This window comes from Dreissena polymorpha, chromosome 3 (assembly GCF_020536995.1).
Source record: "Dreissena polymorpha isolate Duluth1 chromosome 3, UMN_Dpol_1.0, whole genome shotgun sequence".
NCBI classification, from domain to species: Eukaryota; Metazoa; Mollusca; class Bivalvia; order Myida; family Dreissenidae; genus Dreissena; species Dreissena polymorpha.
Window position 1 is genome coordinate 8,661,686 of NC_068357.1, and position 18,928 is coordinate 8,680,613.

General features: G+C 35.7%; 1 protein-coding gene across 5 annotated transcripts in view; it reads right to left on the bottom strand.

Annotated features, from left to right (window-relative positions):
- Positions 1 to 7,415: 7,415 nt before the first annotated feature.
- The window catches only part of LOC127872958 (uncharacterized), a 29,785-nt gene continuing 18,272 nt past the window's right edge, over positions 7,416 to 18,928 (bottom strand). For 3 of the 5 annotated variants that reach the window (XM_052416477.1, XM_052416479.1, XM_052416478.1), the window contains exons 4-8: positions 17,520 to 17,601; positions 17,074 to 17,115; positions 14,973 to 15,104; positions 14,178 to 14,252; positions 7,416 to 12,456 (exon numbers count right to left, since the gene is read on the bottom strand). In XM_052416477.1, the coding sequence (XP_052272437.1) occupies positions 12,239 to 12,456; positions 14,178 to 14,252; positions 14,973 to 15,104; positions 17,074 to 17,115; positions 17,520 to 17,601 (549 nt within the window). In that variant the 3' untranslated portion in view covers positions 7,416 to 12,238. The remainder of the gene's footprint in view (positions 12,457 to 14,177; positions 14,253 to 14,972; positions 15,105 to 17,073; positions 17,116 to 17,519; positions 17,602 to 18,928) is intronic. The other 2 variants (XM_052416481.1, XM_052416480.1) reach the window with 2 other exon arrangements.

Consider the following 18,928-nt stretch of genomic DNA (forward strand, 5'->3'; position numbering starts at 1 on the left):
GGGTTCCTTTTTAATGTCATGCCCTTCAATCTTTTGATGCTTAACTCGTATTCGATGCATGCACAGTCTGCGCATCGCCGGATGACAGTCTTGTCCCAGTATAATCTGGCGCCGGTGAAGAGAACGGCTGAGGAAATTAAAACGTGTGTCGTGTTTACAGGACAGACGATTAACCGCCTGAGCTTTTTTTACGTTAATATTTATTACACCATAATGTTCGATTGTATAATGGATGTTATCATAGCCACCGGCTGGTATTTATTTGTTCGACAAATTGAAACATTTACAGGAACAGTTTCTGTTTTCGCTTTGCTAAATCTTTATTTGGACAACAATTCTTTTAATTCGTCTTAATAATGCCGTTTTCGTATGCCGCATATTTGAAAAATGTCATGTATACCTTTCAATATTGACTACATTAAATTAAATTGGTTTGTAACGTTTTTCTTATTGTATGCAAACAGTGATATTGGTTTCAGAATTAGAGTTTGTATATATAATTTACGTTACACCTTGAGACCTCTTTCAGAGGATGGCGTACAAGACCGGAACACAGGTGGTTAGCGTGTGGCCATGATATTAATTAGTGAAAACATTATTTTGAATAATAAATAATCATATTATAACGAAATTTCAACTTTTCTGAAAAAAAATCACTATCAAATATATATATATATCAATCTATATATATCTATCTATCTATCTATATATATATATATATATATATATATATATATATATATATATATATATATATATATATATATATATATATATATATATATATATATATATATATATATATATATATATATATATATATAGTTATAATATTGTTCAAAATAAAAACTAATATGTCATGTGATATACAAAATGTGATTTATGTATTAGAATGGAATGGATGCAAACAATATTATATAGGCCAAACTGGCGATAAACTTAGAAATAGGCGATCTGTCCATGAACAAAAAATGCGAGACCCCTCAACAAGACAGATGCCTTTAAGTAAACATTTAGATGAATGTTCACATAATGAACCAAAATTTAAAATATTTCAATTTTATAAGCTATTTTCGAACAATATTTCAGCTAGGTTAGCAAAAGAACAACATTTTATACATGTATTTAAACCCAAATTAAATTTCATTTAATATTTATTGACGTTATGACGTCATAATTGATATGACGTTATCTCCATTACATTTTGACGTTGTAATATATTGTATTATGCCCTGATGAGCTATGCGAAACGCGTTGGCTAAATCAATATATATTTAAAATCCCAGACACGTGTTTTTACTTTTATTATATATATATATATATATATATATATATATATATATATATATATATATATATATATATATATATATATATATATATATATATATATATATATATATATATATATATATGTATATATATATACTCATACTGGGTTAACTATAGGGTCTGTGATATATTTCCGGACTGTTGGGTACTTCCCTTTCCCATGCTAGTATCCAACTGAAAATTAGCGTGTTTTATGCGAATTACCTTCAACAACCTATATATAACTCAAAACTTAATATATCTAGTTATTTCTGCAGACAAATAACATATACATTTTTTTACTTTAAACCTCGTATCTGGGTCCCCATGACCCAATTATTTTTTTATATATGTATACTCTGTGATACTTGATACCGACATACCGGGTCCCTGAGTTAGTGTCACTTGAAATACGAACCATTGTTTGCTAAAAAATGAGTTGGCCTTGAGCATAGTTATATCTTGCGACACTCGCATTAGAATTGTGGTTAAGATCTTCTCGACCTCAAACTTGATATATTAAATCCTCACGATCAGATGTGTTTGTATTTGTGTGGCCTATGCATGAATCGCTCTGCATGGTTTCCTTGCATTATACATTTAATAACATTTTGAGTCGAATTCATTTTACAGAGGGAATGACACAATGGTGAACTAAATATGTGTTTAATGTTATTTTAATATTTTTTTGAATTTTTGCATTATTTGACTACGTATCGTGTTATTTTCTCCTGTTGCGTGATTTTGTAGTCGCCGGAACTTTTAAAAGCACAATGTCCTTGGTTAAACAATTGAGATAATGTAGGATAGAATCATCCTTGTAGAAATCATTGAATTATTTAACAGTGGTGTTCGTGTGATGCAAGCAGCTATAATGAAACAGTTGTCGCTATAACAGTTTCATTGCAAAGATACGTAAAGGTAAAGCAGTTGCGGATCGTTAATGGTAAATAGATATGACAACCAAAAACAAAACATTTATAGGATTATTAAATTGAAATGAAAAATAGAAGTCAAACGAATATTTAAACGTTATAACAATATGTATTTACTTATTGTGTTTAAACCTGACGTGATGTCACCCTGGCGTGACACGAGTATAAATGTTTTTTATGATAGCTTCGAAAAGGATTTCAAAGATAATGACTAAAACACGCAGCGATTCCTAGTACAAGAAGAGTACCGCTATTAAGACCACATTGAACACTGTAAATTGCAATTTTTCAAGATTGCATGGTCCCAAAGTATTAAATAAAGAACAAAATACCCTGTTAATTATTTAGTCCGACATGCTATTAAGACCAAGCTGAAAGTAGCGGAACTTTACTGTAGTTTTATGTGCCTTCGTGGAAAATGATCCAGTCATCGATATTCGGTCCACTTCCTCATGTCCAACAGAAAGGTATTCATTTCGTGCTTTGAACTATTCTGAAGATTTTAGTCATAGTTATGTCATAAATATCGAATAGGGACTTGTAAAACCAGTTCTTTAACTTGCATTATTGCTTCGCAAGAATGGACCTGTAAAAATGCTTTTAAATTAGTTAAAAGGAAGGTATTTGAAAAAAATCCAGTTTTTGTCTTATAAACAAAAAAAACATTGAATGTGATACATAACCCATCACAGTATCCAATAACAGACGGACGAAAAGATTTGAGTATAGCCTATACCACTTGCGACTGGGTATAATACATAAAAACCTCCAATAACTAAAGGCAGTGGCTAGTCGTACATTCCCGTACGGCTAGACAAGAGGCTAACCGTACGGCCCCGTACGGCTAGACAATAGGCTAGCCTTACGGCGCTGTACGTATTATAGCCTTTCCTATAGAGATTGTCTAGCCGTACGGCTTATAAAGTATAGAATTGTCATTTAGTGCTGTTAATCAGTAATATGCAGCAAAGACAAATAAGCGCCCGAGCCGATTGTGACGAAGATATTTCGTACATATTTTCCTACAATAAGCCTATAACTGAAGCATTCGTATTTTTAGTTAGTGTTCGTGTGGCGTATAAATGGTTGCAGGAATTTATCAAAGCGCTGACGTCACTGTAGGTGTTCGTTGTTGTATAAGTTTAGACGCAACTCAGTTTAAAAAATTATTTTATAGCTTTTTATATTGCAAGTTTTGAATGAACACAATCCATTCAAAATTATAAAGAGTGTGTCTTAAAGCACAGGTTCAGATGTTTTTTTTTAAATCATTAATAAAAAATATATTTTTAGCTTCGTTTTGGGAAAACAGGGCTAAATGCTTATGCATAAATTGTCATCCCAGTACAAGAGACCCTTTAAACATTATAAAATAAGACATGTCGTCCTTGTTTAACGTGTTTGCATTGCACAAGCTAATCAGTATGCACAGGCTTATCTTATTTGACATGCATTAAGCCTCGTTTTCTCTGAAAGCAGCCAGTATGTGCAGATTTTCAATGATAAACACTAGACTGGCCAATATCGTCTTACAAGCTGTTAAACTCTATTACTCATATACACCAACTGCAGTGCACCAGTGAGTGGTGGACTATAAACAGGCAAATGTGGTGGTTATCTTTCCTAGCAGACGCTAGTAGAATGTGTAGTCTGCTGCAACGGACAGTGGTTGTATTTCCATGTCATAGTTAAAGGGATCTTTTCACGGTTTGGTGAATTGACAAAATTGAAAAAAATTGTTTCAGATTCGCAAATTTTCGCTTTAGTTATGATATTTGTGAGGAATCAGTATTACTGAACATTAACCATGGTCTAATATAGCCATTATATGCATCTTTTCACGATTTAAAAACCTAAAAATTATAGAGCGTTGCAACGCGAAACGATTGAATAATTTGGAGAGTTCTGTTGTTATCGTTTAAATTTGTGAAACTACGAAGATTGCTTATATCAGGTATAGAATACACCTCTCATGTATGCTTGGCAGGATAGCTCATTAGGCTAAAGCGTTTTTTACTACAGGATTCCGGGGGTCACTGGTTCGAGCCCTTGTACGGGCTACTTTTTTTCCATTTTTAAATTTTATTTTTGATTTTTTTTCTGGAGCGTTAAAAATCCAATGTTTACATTCATCAATATAAAGCATCTAATGACAAACTTCAAAACATGTCAAATCTGTGAAAAGGCCCCTTTAAGGCTTCTACGCACATACCGATTTGCAAAAACATTAGCGTTAGCGGACGCTCACACTAAAAATGAACCGTTGAACTAAATTTAGATTCACATCGTACATGTACATGCACGATTTACATGCTGGCGAATTCGACTGTACATACATTTTCGATTTCAGAATTTAATATCTGGCTTATTTTGCATATATCGACACATGTTCTTCTTAACTTTTCTCTCTAAGTTTATGTTCAAATATATGTTTAATAAATTGTTTTTTTTACACATTTTATGTAAATTAATAAATATTTGAAAAAATCGTATAATCTCGCTTTAAAAATTCTTCATCTTTCACGGCTTCCTTTCATGTCATACGGTTGCTTATTTGATTCATTAATTAGTCGACGTTCCTAAGGCGTGAAAAACCTGTAATAAAGAGTTGCGGCATCGATATTTTGAAATTTAATGACGACAGCCGTCAAAGTTACGTTCTAGAAATTGACTTACACTCATAATTTAAATCGGTTTTTAATTTGATTCTTTAATAAGACGACTTTCCTATGTAAGGAGTGAAAACTGTTTTAATTAGTTGCGGCATCGATATTATGAAATTCAATGACGGCCAAGGTACTTCTCAGAAATGGAGTCACACAAATAATTTAATTGTCGTTCAGACAATGGCTAAATATATGGTTTCATACAAGCAATTTATCAGTTCACTGAAAATGGTTGTCTTTAACTTAGACAATATCCATAGGAAAGGCTATACGTACAGAGCCGTACGGCAAACCTATTGTCTACCCGTACGGGGCCGTGCGGCTAGCCTCTTGTCTAGCCGTACGACTAGCCACTGAAAAATGTATAGTTATTTCATTTTCATTTTACAAATGTCTCTAAAAATATATTTAAATTTTCTCTATCATGGAAGTGTCATTTATTCATACAACACATGACAAATTATAACAACAATATATGTTAAAATTATCTGACCCTTGTCAGACGTTTTATTATGAAACTAATAAATGATATGCATGATTGTCAGATTGTGAAATGCTCAATTCAAGTATTATATAAGAGATAAAGGTGACGGACCCATGACAAACAAATAATTGGAGATAGTAGTAACAATCCATCATAAGTTGCAGTACGAACTAAATGATTATCATGAAAATAAAAACTGATTTAACAAGCAAATTCGTTGAATTGATATCCCCCGCCATTATACTTCTGGATACAAGTTATGGCTCTGGACACACAAAAAAAGCATTTTTTTCAAATACAAAGGGTCATAACTCCGCTATTATTCAAGGATGTACAATGCCATTTGGCGTGCATCATCCTCTTATCCATATATATATATACTCATACCAAGTTTCAATGAAATCTGCCAAAGCACTTCCAAAATATGGTTCCGGACACAAAAGTGCCGGACGGACAGACGGAAAGACGGACAATGCCAAATTAATATCCCTCCGCTGTTGGCGGGGGATCACAAAAATTAAGCAAAATTAATTACATACACAACAAGATGCGTTTGTGAAACCCAATGTCCCCGTATATAACGTTTGACCTTGAAGGATGACCTTGACCCTTCACCACTCAAAATGTGCAGCTCCATGAGATACACATGCATGTCAAATATAAAATTGCTAGCTTCAATATTGCAGAAGTAACATAACATGAGCAATTTTGACCCATATATTTGACCTTGAAGGATGACCTTGACCTTTCACCACTCAAAATGTGCAGCTCTATGAGATACATATGCATGCCAAATATCAAGTTGCTATCTTCAATAGTGCAAACGTATTCATAAAATAAGCGATTTGGGCCACATATATTTAACCTCTGACCTTGAAGGATGACTTTGACCTTTCAACACTCAAAATTTGCAGCTCCATGAGATACACATGCATGCCAAATTTCAAGTTGCTATCTTCAATATTGCAAAAGTATTAATAAAATAAGCGATTTGGGCCACATATATTTGACCTCTGACCTTGAAGGATGACCTTGACCTTTCAACACTCAAAATGTGCAGCTCAATGAGATACACATGCTTGCAAAATATCAAGTTGCTATCTTCAATATTGCAAAAGTATTCATAAAATGAGCGATTAAGGGCACATATATTTGACCTCTGACCTTGAAGGATGACCTTGACCTTTCACCAATGATAATGTGCAGCTTCAGGAGATGCATTTGCATGCCAAATATCAAGTTGCTACTTTCAATATTGCAAGTTATTGCAAAATGTTAAAGTTGGCATAAACAGACCAACCAACCAATCAACAGACCGACAGAGCAAAAACAACATGTCCCCCACTACTATAGTGGGGGACATAAAAATAGACTGATCCTACAAGCAAACCCCATATTTACACAGAACAATGTCTGAATTGACATAAATTTGGACAAAAAACATGCATTTTCCTGGATTTGAAGCACATACCTTTTGATTGCAAACAACAGTCTTACTTACTAAGACATTTCTGAAAATTACACGTTGCCAGCAAAGTACATTTTTAAATCAGATATGCAATGTCATGTCCTTACCAAATTGTACTAGAGCTGTTTTCACTTCGAGTTTGCAAACAGCCTTAAAATATAAACTAAACACTAGAAAAGAATCTTTAACAAGGGCTGTTTGTAAAACATGCATGCCCCCCATATGGGCTGTCCGTTGTAGTGGCAGCCATTGTGTGAATACGTTTTTTGTCACTGTGACCTTGACCTTTGACCTAGTGACCTGAAAATCAATAGGGGTCATCTGTGAGTCACGATCAATGTACCTATGAAGTGTCATGATCCTAGGCAAAAGCGTTCTTGAGTTATCATCCGAAAATCATTTTACTATTTCGGGTCACCGTGACCTTGACCTTGTGACCTTAAAATCAATAAGGGTCATCTGTGAGCAATGATCAATCTACCTGTGAAGTTTCATGATCCTAGGCATATGCGTTCTTGAGTTATCATCCGAAAACCATTTTACTATTTCGGGTCACCGTGACCTTGACCTTTGACCTAGTGACCTCAAAATCAATAGGGGTCATCTGCGAGTCATGATCAATCTAGCCATGAAGTTTCATGATCCTAGGCGTATGAATTTTTGAGTTATCATCCGGAAACCATTTTACTATTTTGGGTCACCGTGACCTTGACCTTTGACCTCAAAATCAATAGGGGTCATCTGCGAGTCATGATCAATCTACCCATGAAGTTTCATGATCCTAGGCGTATGCTTTCTTGAGTTATCATTCAAAAACCATTTTACTATTTTGGGTCACCGTGACCTTGACCTTTGACCTAGTGACCTCAAAATCAATAGGGGTCATCTGCGAGTCATGATCAATGTACCTATGAAGTTTCATGATCCTAGGCCCAAGCGTTCTTGAGTTATCGTCTGACAACCACCTGGTGGACGGACCGACAGACTGACATACCGACAGACCGACCGACATGAGCAAAGCAATATACCCCCTCTTCTTCGAAGGGGGGCATAATGAGATAAAAGTGCACTTACAAAATCAAAGTCTTTCATTTTGAAAACCAATAGACAGAATTATAACATATAAAAAGTATACAATCTTCAGTACACTGATCAACAAATTAAAACATTTTAAATCATACAATTTGCATAAAATTCAAAGCTTGATATCTCAAAAACTTATCCACAATATTGAAAGATATTAAGAATCTTACAATCTGCATCATAACTAAAGCTCAATATCTTATAAAACTGATTGACTAAACTGCAACATTTTACAAATTATTTAATCTACAAAAAATGAAAAACTTCATATTTCAAAATTCAACCGACAGCATTGACACATATTTAGAATCATACAAAGTTAAAGCTTCAAATGTCAACTTGAAATGAGTCCAAAGTACACGGACTTTAGTGAAACACTGGTAAGGGACTAAAAAGGCAGTTAACAACAAGAGCTGTGTTCGTAAAACACAATCCCCCTTACTGCGCCGCTTTGAAGCCATATATTCGACCTATGACATTGAATTATGACCTTGACCTTTCACCACTCAAAATGTGCAGCTCCATGAGATACACATGCTTGCCAAATATGAAGTTGCTATCTTCAATATTGCAAAAGCATTCATAAAATGAGCGATTTTGGCCACATATATTTGACCTCTGACCTTGACCTTTCAGAAAATTAAAATGTGCAGCTCTATGAGATACATATGCATGCCAAATATCAAGTTGCTATCTTCAATATTGCAAAAGTTATTGCAAATGTTAAAGTTGGCGTAAACAGATCAACCAACCAACCAACCAACAGACAGGACAAAAACAATATGTCCCCCACTACTATAGTGAGGGACATAAAAATAGACTGAACCTTCAAGCAAACCCCAAATTTACATAGAACAATGTCTGAATCGCCATAAATTTGGACAAAAAACATGCATTACCCTGTATTTGAAGCACAGACCTTTTGATTGCAAACAACAGTCTTACTAAGACATTTCAGAAAATTACACGTTGCCAGCAAAGTACATTTTAAAATCAGATATGCAATGTCATGTCCTTACCAAATTGTAATAGAACTGTTTTCACTTCGAGTTTGCAAACAGCCTTAAAATATAAACTAAACACTAGAAAAGAATCTTTCAGGAGATAAAAGTGCACTTACAAAATCAAAGTCTTTCATTTTGAAAACCAATAGACAGAATTAAAGCATAAAAATTATGCAATCTTCATTACACTGATCAACACCATTGAAACATTTTAAAATCATACAATTTGCATAAAACTCAAAGCTTGATATCTCAAAAACTTATCCACAATATTGAAAGATATTAAGAATCTTACAATCTGCATCATATTTAAAGCTCAATATCTTATAAAACTGATTGACGAAACTGCAACATTTTACAAATTATTTAATCTACAAAAAATGTAAAACTTCATATTGCAAAATTCAACTGACAGCATTGACACATATTTAGAATCATACAAAGTTAAAGCTTCAAATGTCAACGTGAAATACACATCCAAGATATCATTTAAACTAATATACTGACAAAGTTTCAAGAAGATTCATAAGTCCATATAAGGAAAAATGCCCCGCCCACTGGTGGCCATGTTTTTCTTAGCAACTGGAACCAATTTCAAACTTGTCCAAATATCATTGGGACAAATCTTCTGACAAAGTGTCATGATGATCGTACAATAAATATGGCTTCTAGAGTTTTAACAGGGTTTTACTTTAGCCATATAAGGAAAAATGCCACGCCCCTTAGTGGCCATGTTTTTTCACCAACTAGAACCATTTTTGAACTCATCCAAGATATCATTTGGACAAATCATCTGACCAAGTTTCATAATAATCGGAAAATAAATGTGGCCTACAGAGTGTTAACAATGTTTTAGTAAAGCATGATACATAACCATATTAGGAAAAATGCCCCGCCCCCTGGTGGCCATGTTTTTTAAGCAAACAAAACTATTTTTGAACTAATCCAAGATATCATTAGGACAAATCTTCTGACCAAGTTTCATGAAGATAAGAAAATAAATGTGGCCTATAGAGTGTTAACAAAGTTTTACTATAGCCATATAAGGTAAAATGCCCCACCCCCTGGCGGACATGTTTTTCAACCAACCAGCATCATTTTTTAACTTGTCTACGATATTTTTTGGGATGAATATTCTGACCAAGTTTCATGAAGATCGGAAAATAAATGTGGCCTCAAGAGTGTTAACAAGATTTTACAATAGCCATTTTTATAAGGAAAAATGCCCCGCCCCTTGGCAGCCATGTTTTTCAAGCAAACATAACCATTTTCAAACCCATCCAAGATATTAATGAGACAAATATTCTGACCAAATTTCATGAAGATTGGACAATAAATGTGGCCTCTAGAGTGTTCACAACGTTTTACTATAGCCATATATAGCCATATAAGGAAAAATGCCCCGCCCTTTGGCAGCCATGTTTTTCAAGCAAACGTAACCATTTTCAGCTCGTCTAAGATATCATTGAGACCAAACTTCTGACCAAATTTCATGAAGAATGGACAATAAATGTGGCCTCTAGAGTGTTAGCAATGTTTAACTAAAGACATAAGGAAAACTCCCCCGCCCCTTGGCGGCCATGTTTTTTCACTGATCTGGACCATTTTCGAACTCGTCCAAAATATAAATAAAACCAATGTTTTGACCAAGTTTCATGATGATTAGGCAAACATTTTGACTTCTAAAGTGTTCACAAGGTTTCTCTATAGCCATATAAGGAAAACTGCCCCGCCCCTGGCGGCCATGTTTTTCAACGGACCGGAACCAATTTTTAACTCAACCAAAATATCACTTAGACAAACATTTTGACAAAGTTACATGAAGATTGGACTTCTACAGTGTTCACAAGTTTTTTTGTTTTTTTTTTGACCTAGTGACCTAATTTTTGACCCAGCATGACCCAGTTTCGAACTCAGTCGAGGTATCAATGTGACAAATGTTCTGCAAAATTTCATGAAGATCAGACAATAAATGTGGCATCTAGAGTGTTCACAAGGCAAAATGTTGACGACATACAACGCACAACGGACAAAAGGCAATCACAAAAGCTCACCATGAGCATGTTGCACTCAGGTGAGCTCAAAAGTTATGGCCAATTTTAAAGTTTTCAGACGGACGGACAGAAGCAATATATTTAACATTTAACCTTGAAGGATTACCTTGACCTTCACTTTTCACCACTCAATATGTGCAGCTTCACAAGATGCACATGCATGCCAACTGGAGCTTTGTCACAGACGTGACATATACCCCCACATAACGCATTGACACAGACTATTTTGTATGCTGTCTTCACAAAACAAGATAATACAATTTATGGCGATTTTTTAAGAATCATTATGCCATTATCATTTATAGCCATTTTGACCTTTGAACTCTTGAATTGTTTCACATGACAAGCCTTCCAATGACTTTGAACAAAATTGATGTACAGAGTCATTTTAAAATCTTACAATGAATGACATATTTATGGCCCAGACAAGATAATTTATTGCCATTTTTGACCTTTGAACTAAAACTACGAACTTGAGTTTGAAGATATCGACGTAATTCTTTCGCGCGACACACTGTCAAATGATGGTGAACAAAAGAGCCAACGATTTTAAAATCGCACAATAAACAACATAGTTATTGCCCAGACAAGCTCAATTATGGCCATTTTTTACCTTTAAACTCAAATTGTGCCCTTGTTCTTGGAAATATCGACGTAATTCTTTCGCCCGACACACTGTTCAATGATGGTGAACAAATGTGCCAAATGATTTTAAAATCTCACAATAAAAAACAAAGCTATGGCCCGGCCAAGCATTTGACCTTTGAACTCCCAAGTGTGACCTTGACCTTTGAGATATTGACGTAATTTTTTTTAACACGACACACCGTTCCATGATGGTGAACAAATGTACCGAGTCATTTAAAAATGTAACGATAAATAACATAGCTATGGTCCGTACAAACTTACAGTTTAAAACATACTAAGTGACCCCATGACCTAGTTTTTGACCTGGCATGACCCATATTCAAACTTGACCTAGACATTATCTACATACAACTACTGACCAAGTTTGGTGAAGATCGGATGAAATATCGGGACAGACCGACAAACGTGACTCCTATATAGCCCCCATTACCAATTGTAATAGGGGTATAAATATCAAGTTGCTATGTTCAATATTGAAAAAGTTATGGCCATTTAAGTTTTCGGCCAGATGGACAGACTGACTGACTGACGGACAGTTCAACTGCTATATGCCACCCTACCAGGGGCATAAACATATTCCACAATTCAACAATTCTTTTTCCATTTTTGTTTTTCCATAATAATGTTATGGACCCTTGCCCTTATCTGGGCCACTGTTCTTCCGGTAAGTATTTTTAGGGACCCCATTATTTTTGAGCCAGATGGCATTTTTTTTTCTCTTAATTCATCTCTAAAAAAGTTCATGAAACATATGTTCTCTTCGCTGGCCCACTTTCGTTTCATTCCTTTTCTTGTCCCTGTCCCTAAAACAAGAATAGATATAAAAAATAAAATAGCAATGAGTATCATGTCAGTGTTTTCTTCAGTTTTGGGGGAAAGGGGTCGGGTCCCCTGAGAGGGGGATAATTCACGTGTAAAAGGGGAAATTTCAATGCTAAGCAAGTAACATACAAAATCAAGTTGTAACACCATAATTCACCATACACAGAGAGAAAAACATTATTCCAACTTTTTTTGTCATCAACATGTTATGTTTATGTTCAAAGATCAACATTTTTTGGCTTTTCTGTGAATTATTTAAACGAGGATTTAAAATTGAACTACACTTCCAAGAGGGGAAATTTTCAAATATTTTTGGGAAAAATATACACTCTAAGCAGCAAACTCATTTGTTCAGTGACTGTAAGCCCTTTATTTTGTTGACTTTTCTACTGAATTGATCCTTGCACACAAAGTATCAACATAACAAGTCAGTGTTCTGCCGTGGATGCGCCCTTGTGTTATTGTCGCAAAAAACAAATATTTGTCCCCACCCGTTTTCTGTATATGGGTCCGCGGGCGCACATGAATTAGAAATAAAAACTAATCGATTCAATTTGTAAGTCGGTAAAGTAATCGAGTGAATGTGTAACCAGAACAAACTATTTCATTGGACATGACGTCATTTCGCAGCCAATGGTTAATTTATTTAATATTAACACTCTATTTCATTGGTAAGTTAAGATTATAACAACCAATCAGATATCAAGGAAATTTCCGAACCTATCAAAATGGCTTAAAGTGACAGGCCAAAGAAAACAAAATCCATTTATTTTTTTTCCTCCGGCAAGTAAAATTAGAAAATATGACAATAATATTAACAACCCAACAGAGTCTTCCCAAGTCCCAACATCGTTTAGCAATTACGAAAAAAGTCTGCCCCTAAACGTACATTCCAAGAAAATTGGCTTCAAAAATGTCCTTGGTCACTGTTTGACAACAACAAAATGACATGCAGATTGTGCATAAAGCAAAAAAGAAAACGCCTTTACTATCGGTATTTCTAATTATCGAACAAGTACTTTGACATGCGGAGTCCAATGACCATAAATCTGTTCAAAGTTTTGTAAATATGTTGACAACTGTTTGACAGTGTTAAAAAGTTTTTTGAATGTTCCAGTTTTAATAACAATGTTACAACCTGACTGTAAGAAGTTTAAGCACGTTTAAAAGTTCAAGTTAAAGGTTATTAGTTTCCACACATTTAATTCTGCTACAAAAATATTTCTGTGTCCCCATATTTTTTCTTTTTGTCCCCACTTTTGTAATCCTAAAGGGTCCCCAACAGTAAAATTTCACGGCAGAACACTGCAAGTGATACAATGATTGAATATTGTAGAGCAAGGTTTTCCTGATAAAAATGCACAAAACCTGAACATGTTCGGAGGTAAAATGAACTAACTGAAACTGTTTTAACACCAGTTTAAAACAATTTTTCACACATATAAGAACTGACAGTTCGCAGAACTATCATTTCTTGGAAGAACAAGTACTAAACATTAACTTTCATAGCAAACTGCCTACTTTGTACTTTACAAGGACTTTTACAAGCACATTGTTGTAACCCTGTAGATCACAGAGGAGGTCGTCTAGAGCATCACACTTGACTTGGACTACTCATTTACTTTAATACAGTCATGACATAAGACTCTGTCACATAATGATAGAAAATGCAGAGAAACCCGTCTTCAAATTTAGTTCATACCTTGAGGATTTGGCTGCCTCATTTCATCATGGGTCAGACTGGCTGGCCCTTCACTGTCAGCAGTTGACATGGACTCTGAAAGAACCAAAGTGAAACCTGTAGATTGCATATGATCAGCACAGTCAACACTGGCATGTTGTATCATGAGAGGCTCTGACTCCTGTACAGATTCTAGACTGTGGGTGTCTTCAACAGTTGCCTCAATGACTGTAAACATATAATGTCAACAGTGGGGTCTTGTATGTCTATTATCCATTGGTGGATCTTGCTGAAATCTATAGAAAACATGCATGCCCCCCATATGGGCTGTCCGTTGTAGTGGCAGCCATTGTGTGAATACGTTTTTTGTCACTGTGACCTTGACCTTTGACCTAGTGACCTGATAATCAATAGGGGTCATCTGCAAGTCACGATCAATGTACCTATGAAGTGTCATGATCCTAGGCAAAAGCGTTCTTGAGTTATCATCGGAAAATCATTTTACTATTTCGGGTTACCGTGACCTTGACCTTTTGACCTCAAAATCAATAGGGGTCATCTGCAAGTCATGATCAATGTACCTATGAAGTTTCATGATCCTAGGCCCAAGCGTTCTTGAGTAATCGTATGACAACCACCTGGTTGACAGACGGACCGATCGACATGAGCAAAGCAATATACCCCCTCTTCTTCGAAGGGTGGCATAAATATATATTGGCTTGGACAACAGAAAATTGTACTAGAATATATAGTCTACAGTTGGGTCATGTCTTTATCATCAATAGATGGGCCTTTATTATATGACAACAGAAATACCATGGGTCAGACTGGCTGGCTCTTCACTTGGCTCCCTCCTATCATGGGTCAGACTGGCTGGCTCTTCACTTGGCTCCCTCCTATCATTGGTCAGACTGCCTGGCTCTTCACTGTCAGCAGTTGACATGGACTCTGAAAGAACCAAAGTGAAACCTGTAGATTGCATATGATCAGCACAGTCAACACTGGCATGTTGTATCATGAGAGGCTCTGACTCCTGTATAGATTCTAGACTGTGGGTGTCTTCAACAGTTGCCTCAATGCCTGTAAACATATAATGTCAACAGTGGGGTCTTGTATGTCTATTATCCATTGGTGGGTCTTGCTGAAATCTATAGAAAACATGCATGCCCCCCATATGGGCTGTCCGTTGTAGTGGCAGCCGTTGTGTGAATACGTTTTTTGTCACTGTGACCTTGACCTTTGACCTAGTGACCTGAAAATCAATAGGGGTCATCTGCGAGTCACGATCAATGTACTTATGAAGTGTCATGATCCTAGGCAAAAGCGTTCTTGAGTTATCATCCGAAAATCATTTTACTATTTCGGGTCACCGTGACCTTGACCTTTGACCTTGTGACCTCAAAATCAATAGGGGTCATCTGCGAGTCATGATCAATCTACCTATGAAGTTTCATGATCCTAGGCATATGCTTTCTTGAGTTATCATCCGAAAACCATTTTAATATTTCGGGTCACCGTGACCTTGACCTTTGACCTAGTGACCTCAAAATCAATAGGGGTCATCTGCGAGTAATGATCAATCTACCCATGAAGTTTATGATCCTAGCCGTATGCGTTCTTGAGTTATCATCCGGAAACCATTTTACTATTTCGGGTCACCGTGACCTTGACCTTTGACCTCAAAATCTATAGGGGTCATCTGCAAGTAATGATCAATCTACCCATGAAGTTTCATGATCCTAGGCGTATGCGTTCTTGAGTTATCATCCAGAAACCATTTTACTATTTCGGGTCACTGTGACCTTGACCTTTGACCTAGTGACCTCAAAATCAATAGGGGTCATCTGCGAGTCATGATCAATCTACCTATGAAGTTTCATGATCCTAGGCATATGCTTTCTTGAGTTATCATCCGAAAACCATTTTAATATTTCGGGTCACCGTGACCTTGACCTTTGACCTAGTGACCTAAAAATCAATAGGGGTCATCTGCGAGTAATGATCAATCTACCCATGAAGTTTCATGATCCTAGTCGTATGCGTTTTTGAGTTATCATCCGGAAACCATTTTACTATTTTGGGTCACCGTGACCTTGACCTTTGACCTCAAAATCTATAGGGGTCATCTGCGAGTCATGATCAATCTACCCATGAAGTTTCATGATCCTAGGCGTATGCGTTCTTGAGTTATCATCCAGAAACCATTTTACTATTTCGGGTCACTGTGACCTTGACCTTTGACCTAGTGACCTCAAAATCAATAGGGGTCATCTGCAAGTCATGATCAATGTACCTATGAAGTTTCATGATCCTAACCCAAAGCGTTCTTGAGTTATCATCCGGAAACCACCTGGTTCACGAACCGACCGACAGACCGACCGACATGTGCAAAGCAAAATACCCCCTCTTCTTCGAAGGGTGGCATAAATATATATTGGCTTGGACAACAGAAAATTGTACTAGAATATATAGTCTACAGTTGGGTCATGTCTTTATCATCAATAGGTGGGCCTTTATTATATGATAATAGAAATACCAAAGGAAATGTTTTGTTTTCCAAAAGCACTTCTAAAAGTGTTTTTTTATGCTTTTCGGTATAAGGTATGAGATGTACACAAAATAACAACACACATATCCCCCACTAAAATATGTTATAAGACCTGCTTACAATTTAAATCAGAAAATCTTCATACTTGCAAGTAAGTTATTTATCCTTTAAATCATTAAAATAACTCAGAAACAGAAATGTCTAATTGAGCATATAAACTATTTCATAAGGTGTCCAAATCTAAAGGTATTCCTATACTTCCTTTTTTTTTTAATGGGCTACCATAACAATGACTCTGTTATGGACCACTTTCATAATACAAATGAACAGTGGCCAATGATCTATCATGGGTATAAATAACTATTTTACCTTCTTGATGGCCATCTTCGTCTTCAATTGGAAGAGGTAAATCTGTAAAAAATGATTTTTTATTTTAGAAATAACTATTTAGAAAAAAATAACCAGAAGTCACTCTTGATACGACAGTAAATATTTTCAATACTTCAAGGTTGTTAAAAAGTATTTTGTTGCATTAGCATTTCTTTAAGAGGATAAACAATTTTCAAGGCACATAAAATAGGTTTGCCTATTTTTACCACGTAAATTTTAGACTTATTGAATTAACGTGGCCAAAACAAGGGCCCCGCCTTTCAAACAATGTTTTACATCGTTTGTCTGTTCTCAAGCGCTCTGTTTTGTTCTGAAGAATGATCATTCAGTCGAATTTACTGACAGCCATAGGAGAGAAAGTAACAAAAATTCTCCATCCCAATTCAGTAAAATGAATTATATTAATAAAATTCTTATAATCAAACCTTCTACTACTATGTCCTTCATCTGCCTTCCCTTCCACTCATTGACTTTACCATTTTCAACAGCATACAACATCAGGGCAACCTATAAAATTTCAAGAAGACCATAATATTCCAGTGTCAACAATACTTCCATCATAACAACAGTAGCAATCCATAGTTCCCTGACCTCACTTTTTATTTCAATATCAATATAATTGAACACAAACGTTGCCATATGCTATTTTGTTGACAGCTTGTGAAAGTCTGCACAGTACCATATTTGTAAATTACACAGCCCTACAAATAATATAATCTCAATTATCTGCCACAACACTTAAAGAAACTAGAGCTTTGTCACAGACGTGACCTATACCCCCACGTGCCCCATCCACACAAGAGAATCTAATTAATGGCTATTTTTAAGAATTATTATGCCATTATCATTTATGGCCATTTTGACCTTTGAACTTAAAGCATGACCTTGACCTTGGAGATATCGACATTATTCTTTCCTGCCACACACCATCCATAACGGTGAACACATGATTTTAAAATCTCACAATGAACAACATAGTTATGGCCCAGACAAACTCATTCATGGCCTTCTTTTACCTTTGAACAAAGTGTGACCTTGACCTTCGAGATATTGACGTAACTCTTTCACGTGACACACAAGTCATATGACGGTGAACAAATGTGCCAATGATTTTTAAATCTCACAATGAACTACATAGTTATGGCCCAGAAAAGCTCATTTATGGCCATTTTTGACATTTGAACTCAAAGTGTGACCTTGACCTTGGAGATATCGACGTAATTCTTTCGCACAACACACCTTCCAATGATGGTGAAATGTTCCAACTGATTTTAAAATCTCAAAAGAACAACACAGTTATTGCCCGGACAAGATGAAATTCTTTGCGCGACACACCCTCCAATGATGGTTAACAAATGTTCCAAATGATTTTAAAATCTCACAATGAATGACAAAAGTTATGGCCCGGACAAGCATTTTACCCTTGAACTCCAAAAGTGACCTTGACCTAAGTTCTTGGAGATATCGACGCAATTCTTTCGCGCAACACACGGTCCCATGATGGTGAACAAATCAAAACCAAGTCAATTAAAAATCTAACAATAAATGAAATAGTTATGGTCCAGACAAACTTTGTGTTTAAAAGCACTAAGTGACCTTGTGACCTAGTTTTTTTACCAGGCATGACCCATATTCAAACTTGACCTAGACATCATCTAGATACAACTTGTGACCAAGTTTGGTGAAGATCGGATGAAATTTCGGGACAGACCGACAAAGTGACTTTTATATAGCCCCCATTACACATAGGTAAGTGGGTATAATTACGCTTTATATTAATGCTAGCTTGTGTGATGTACATGCCTTTAGATATTGCATTTATTGATACCATTTC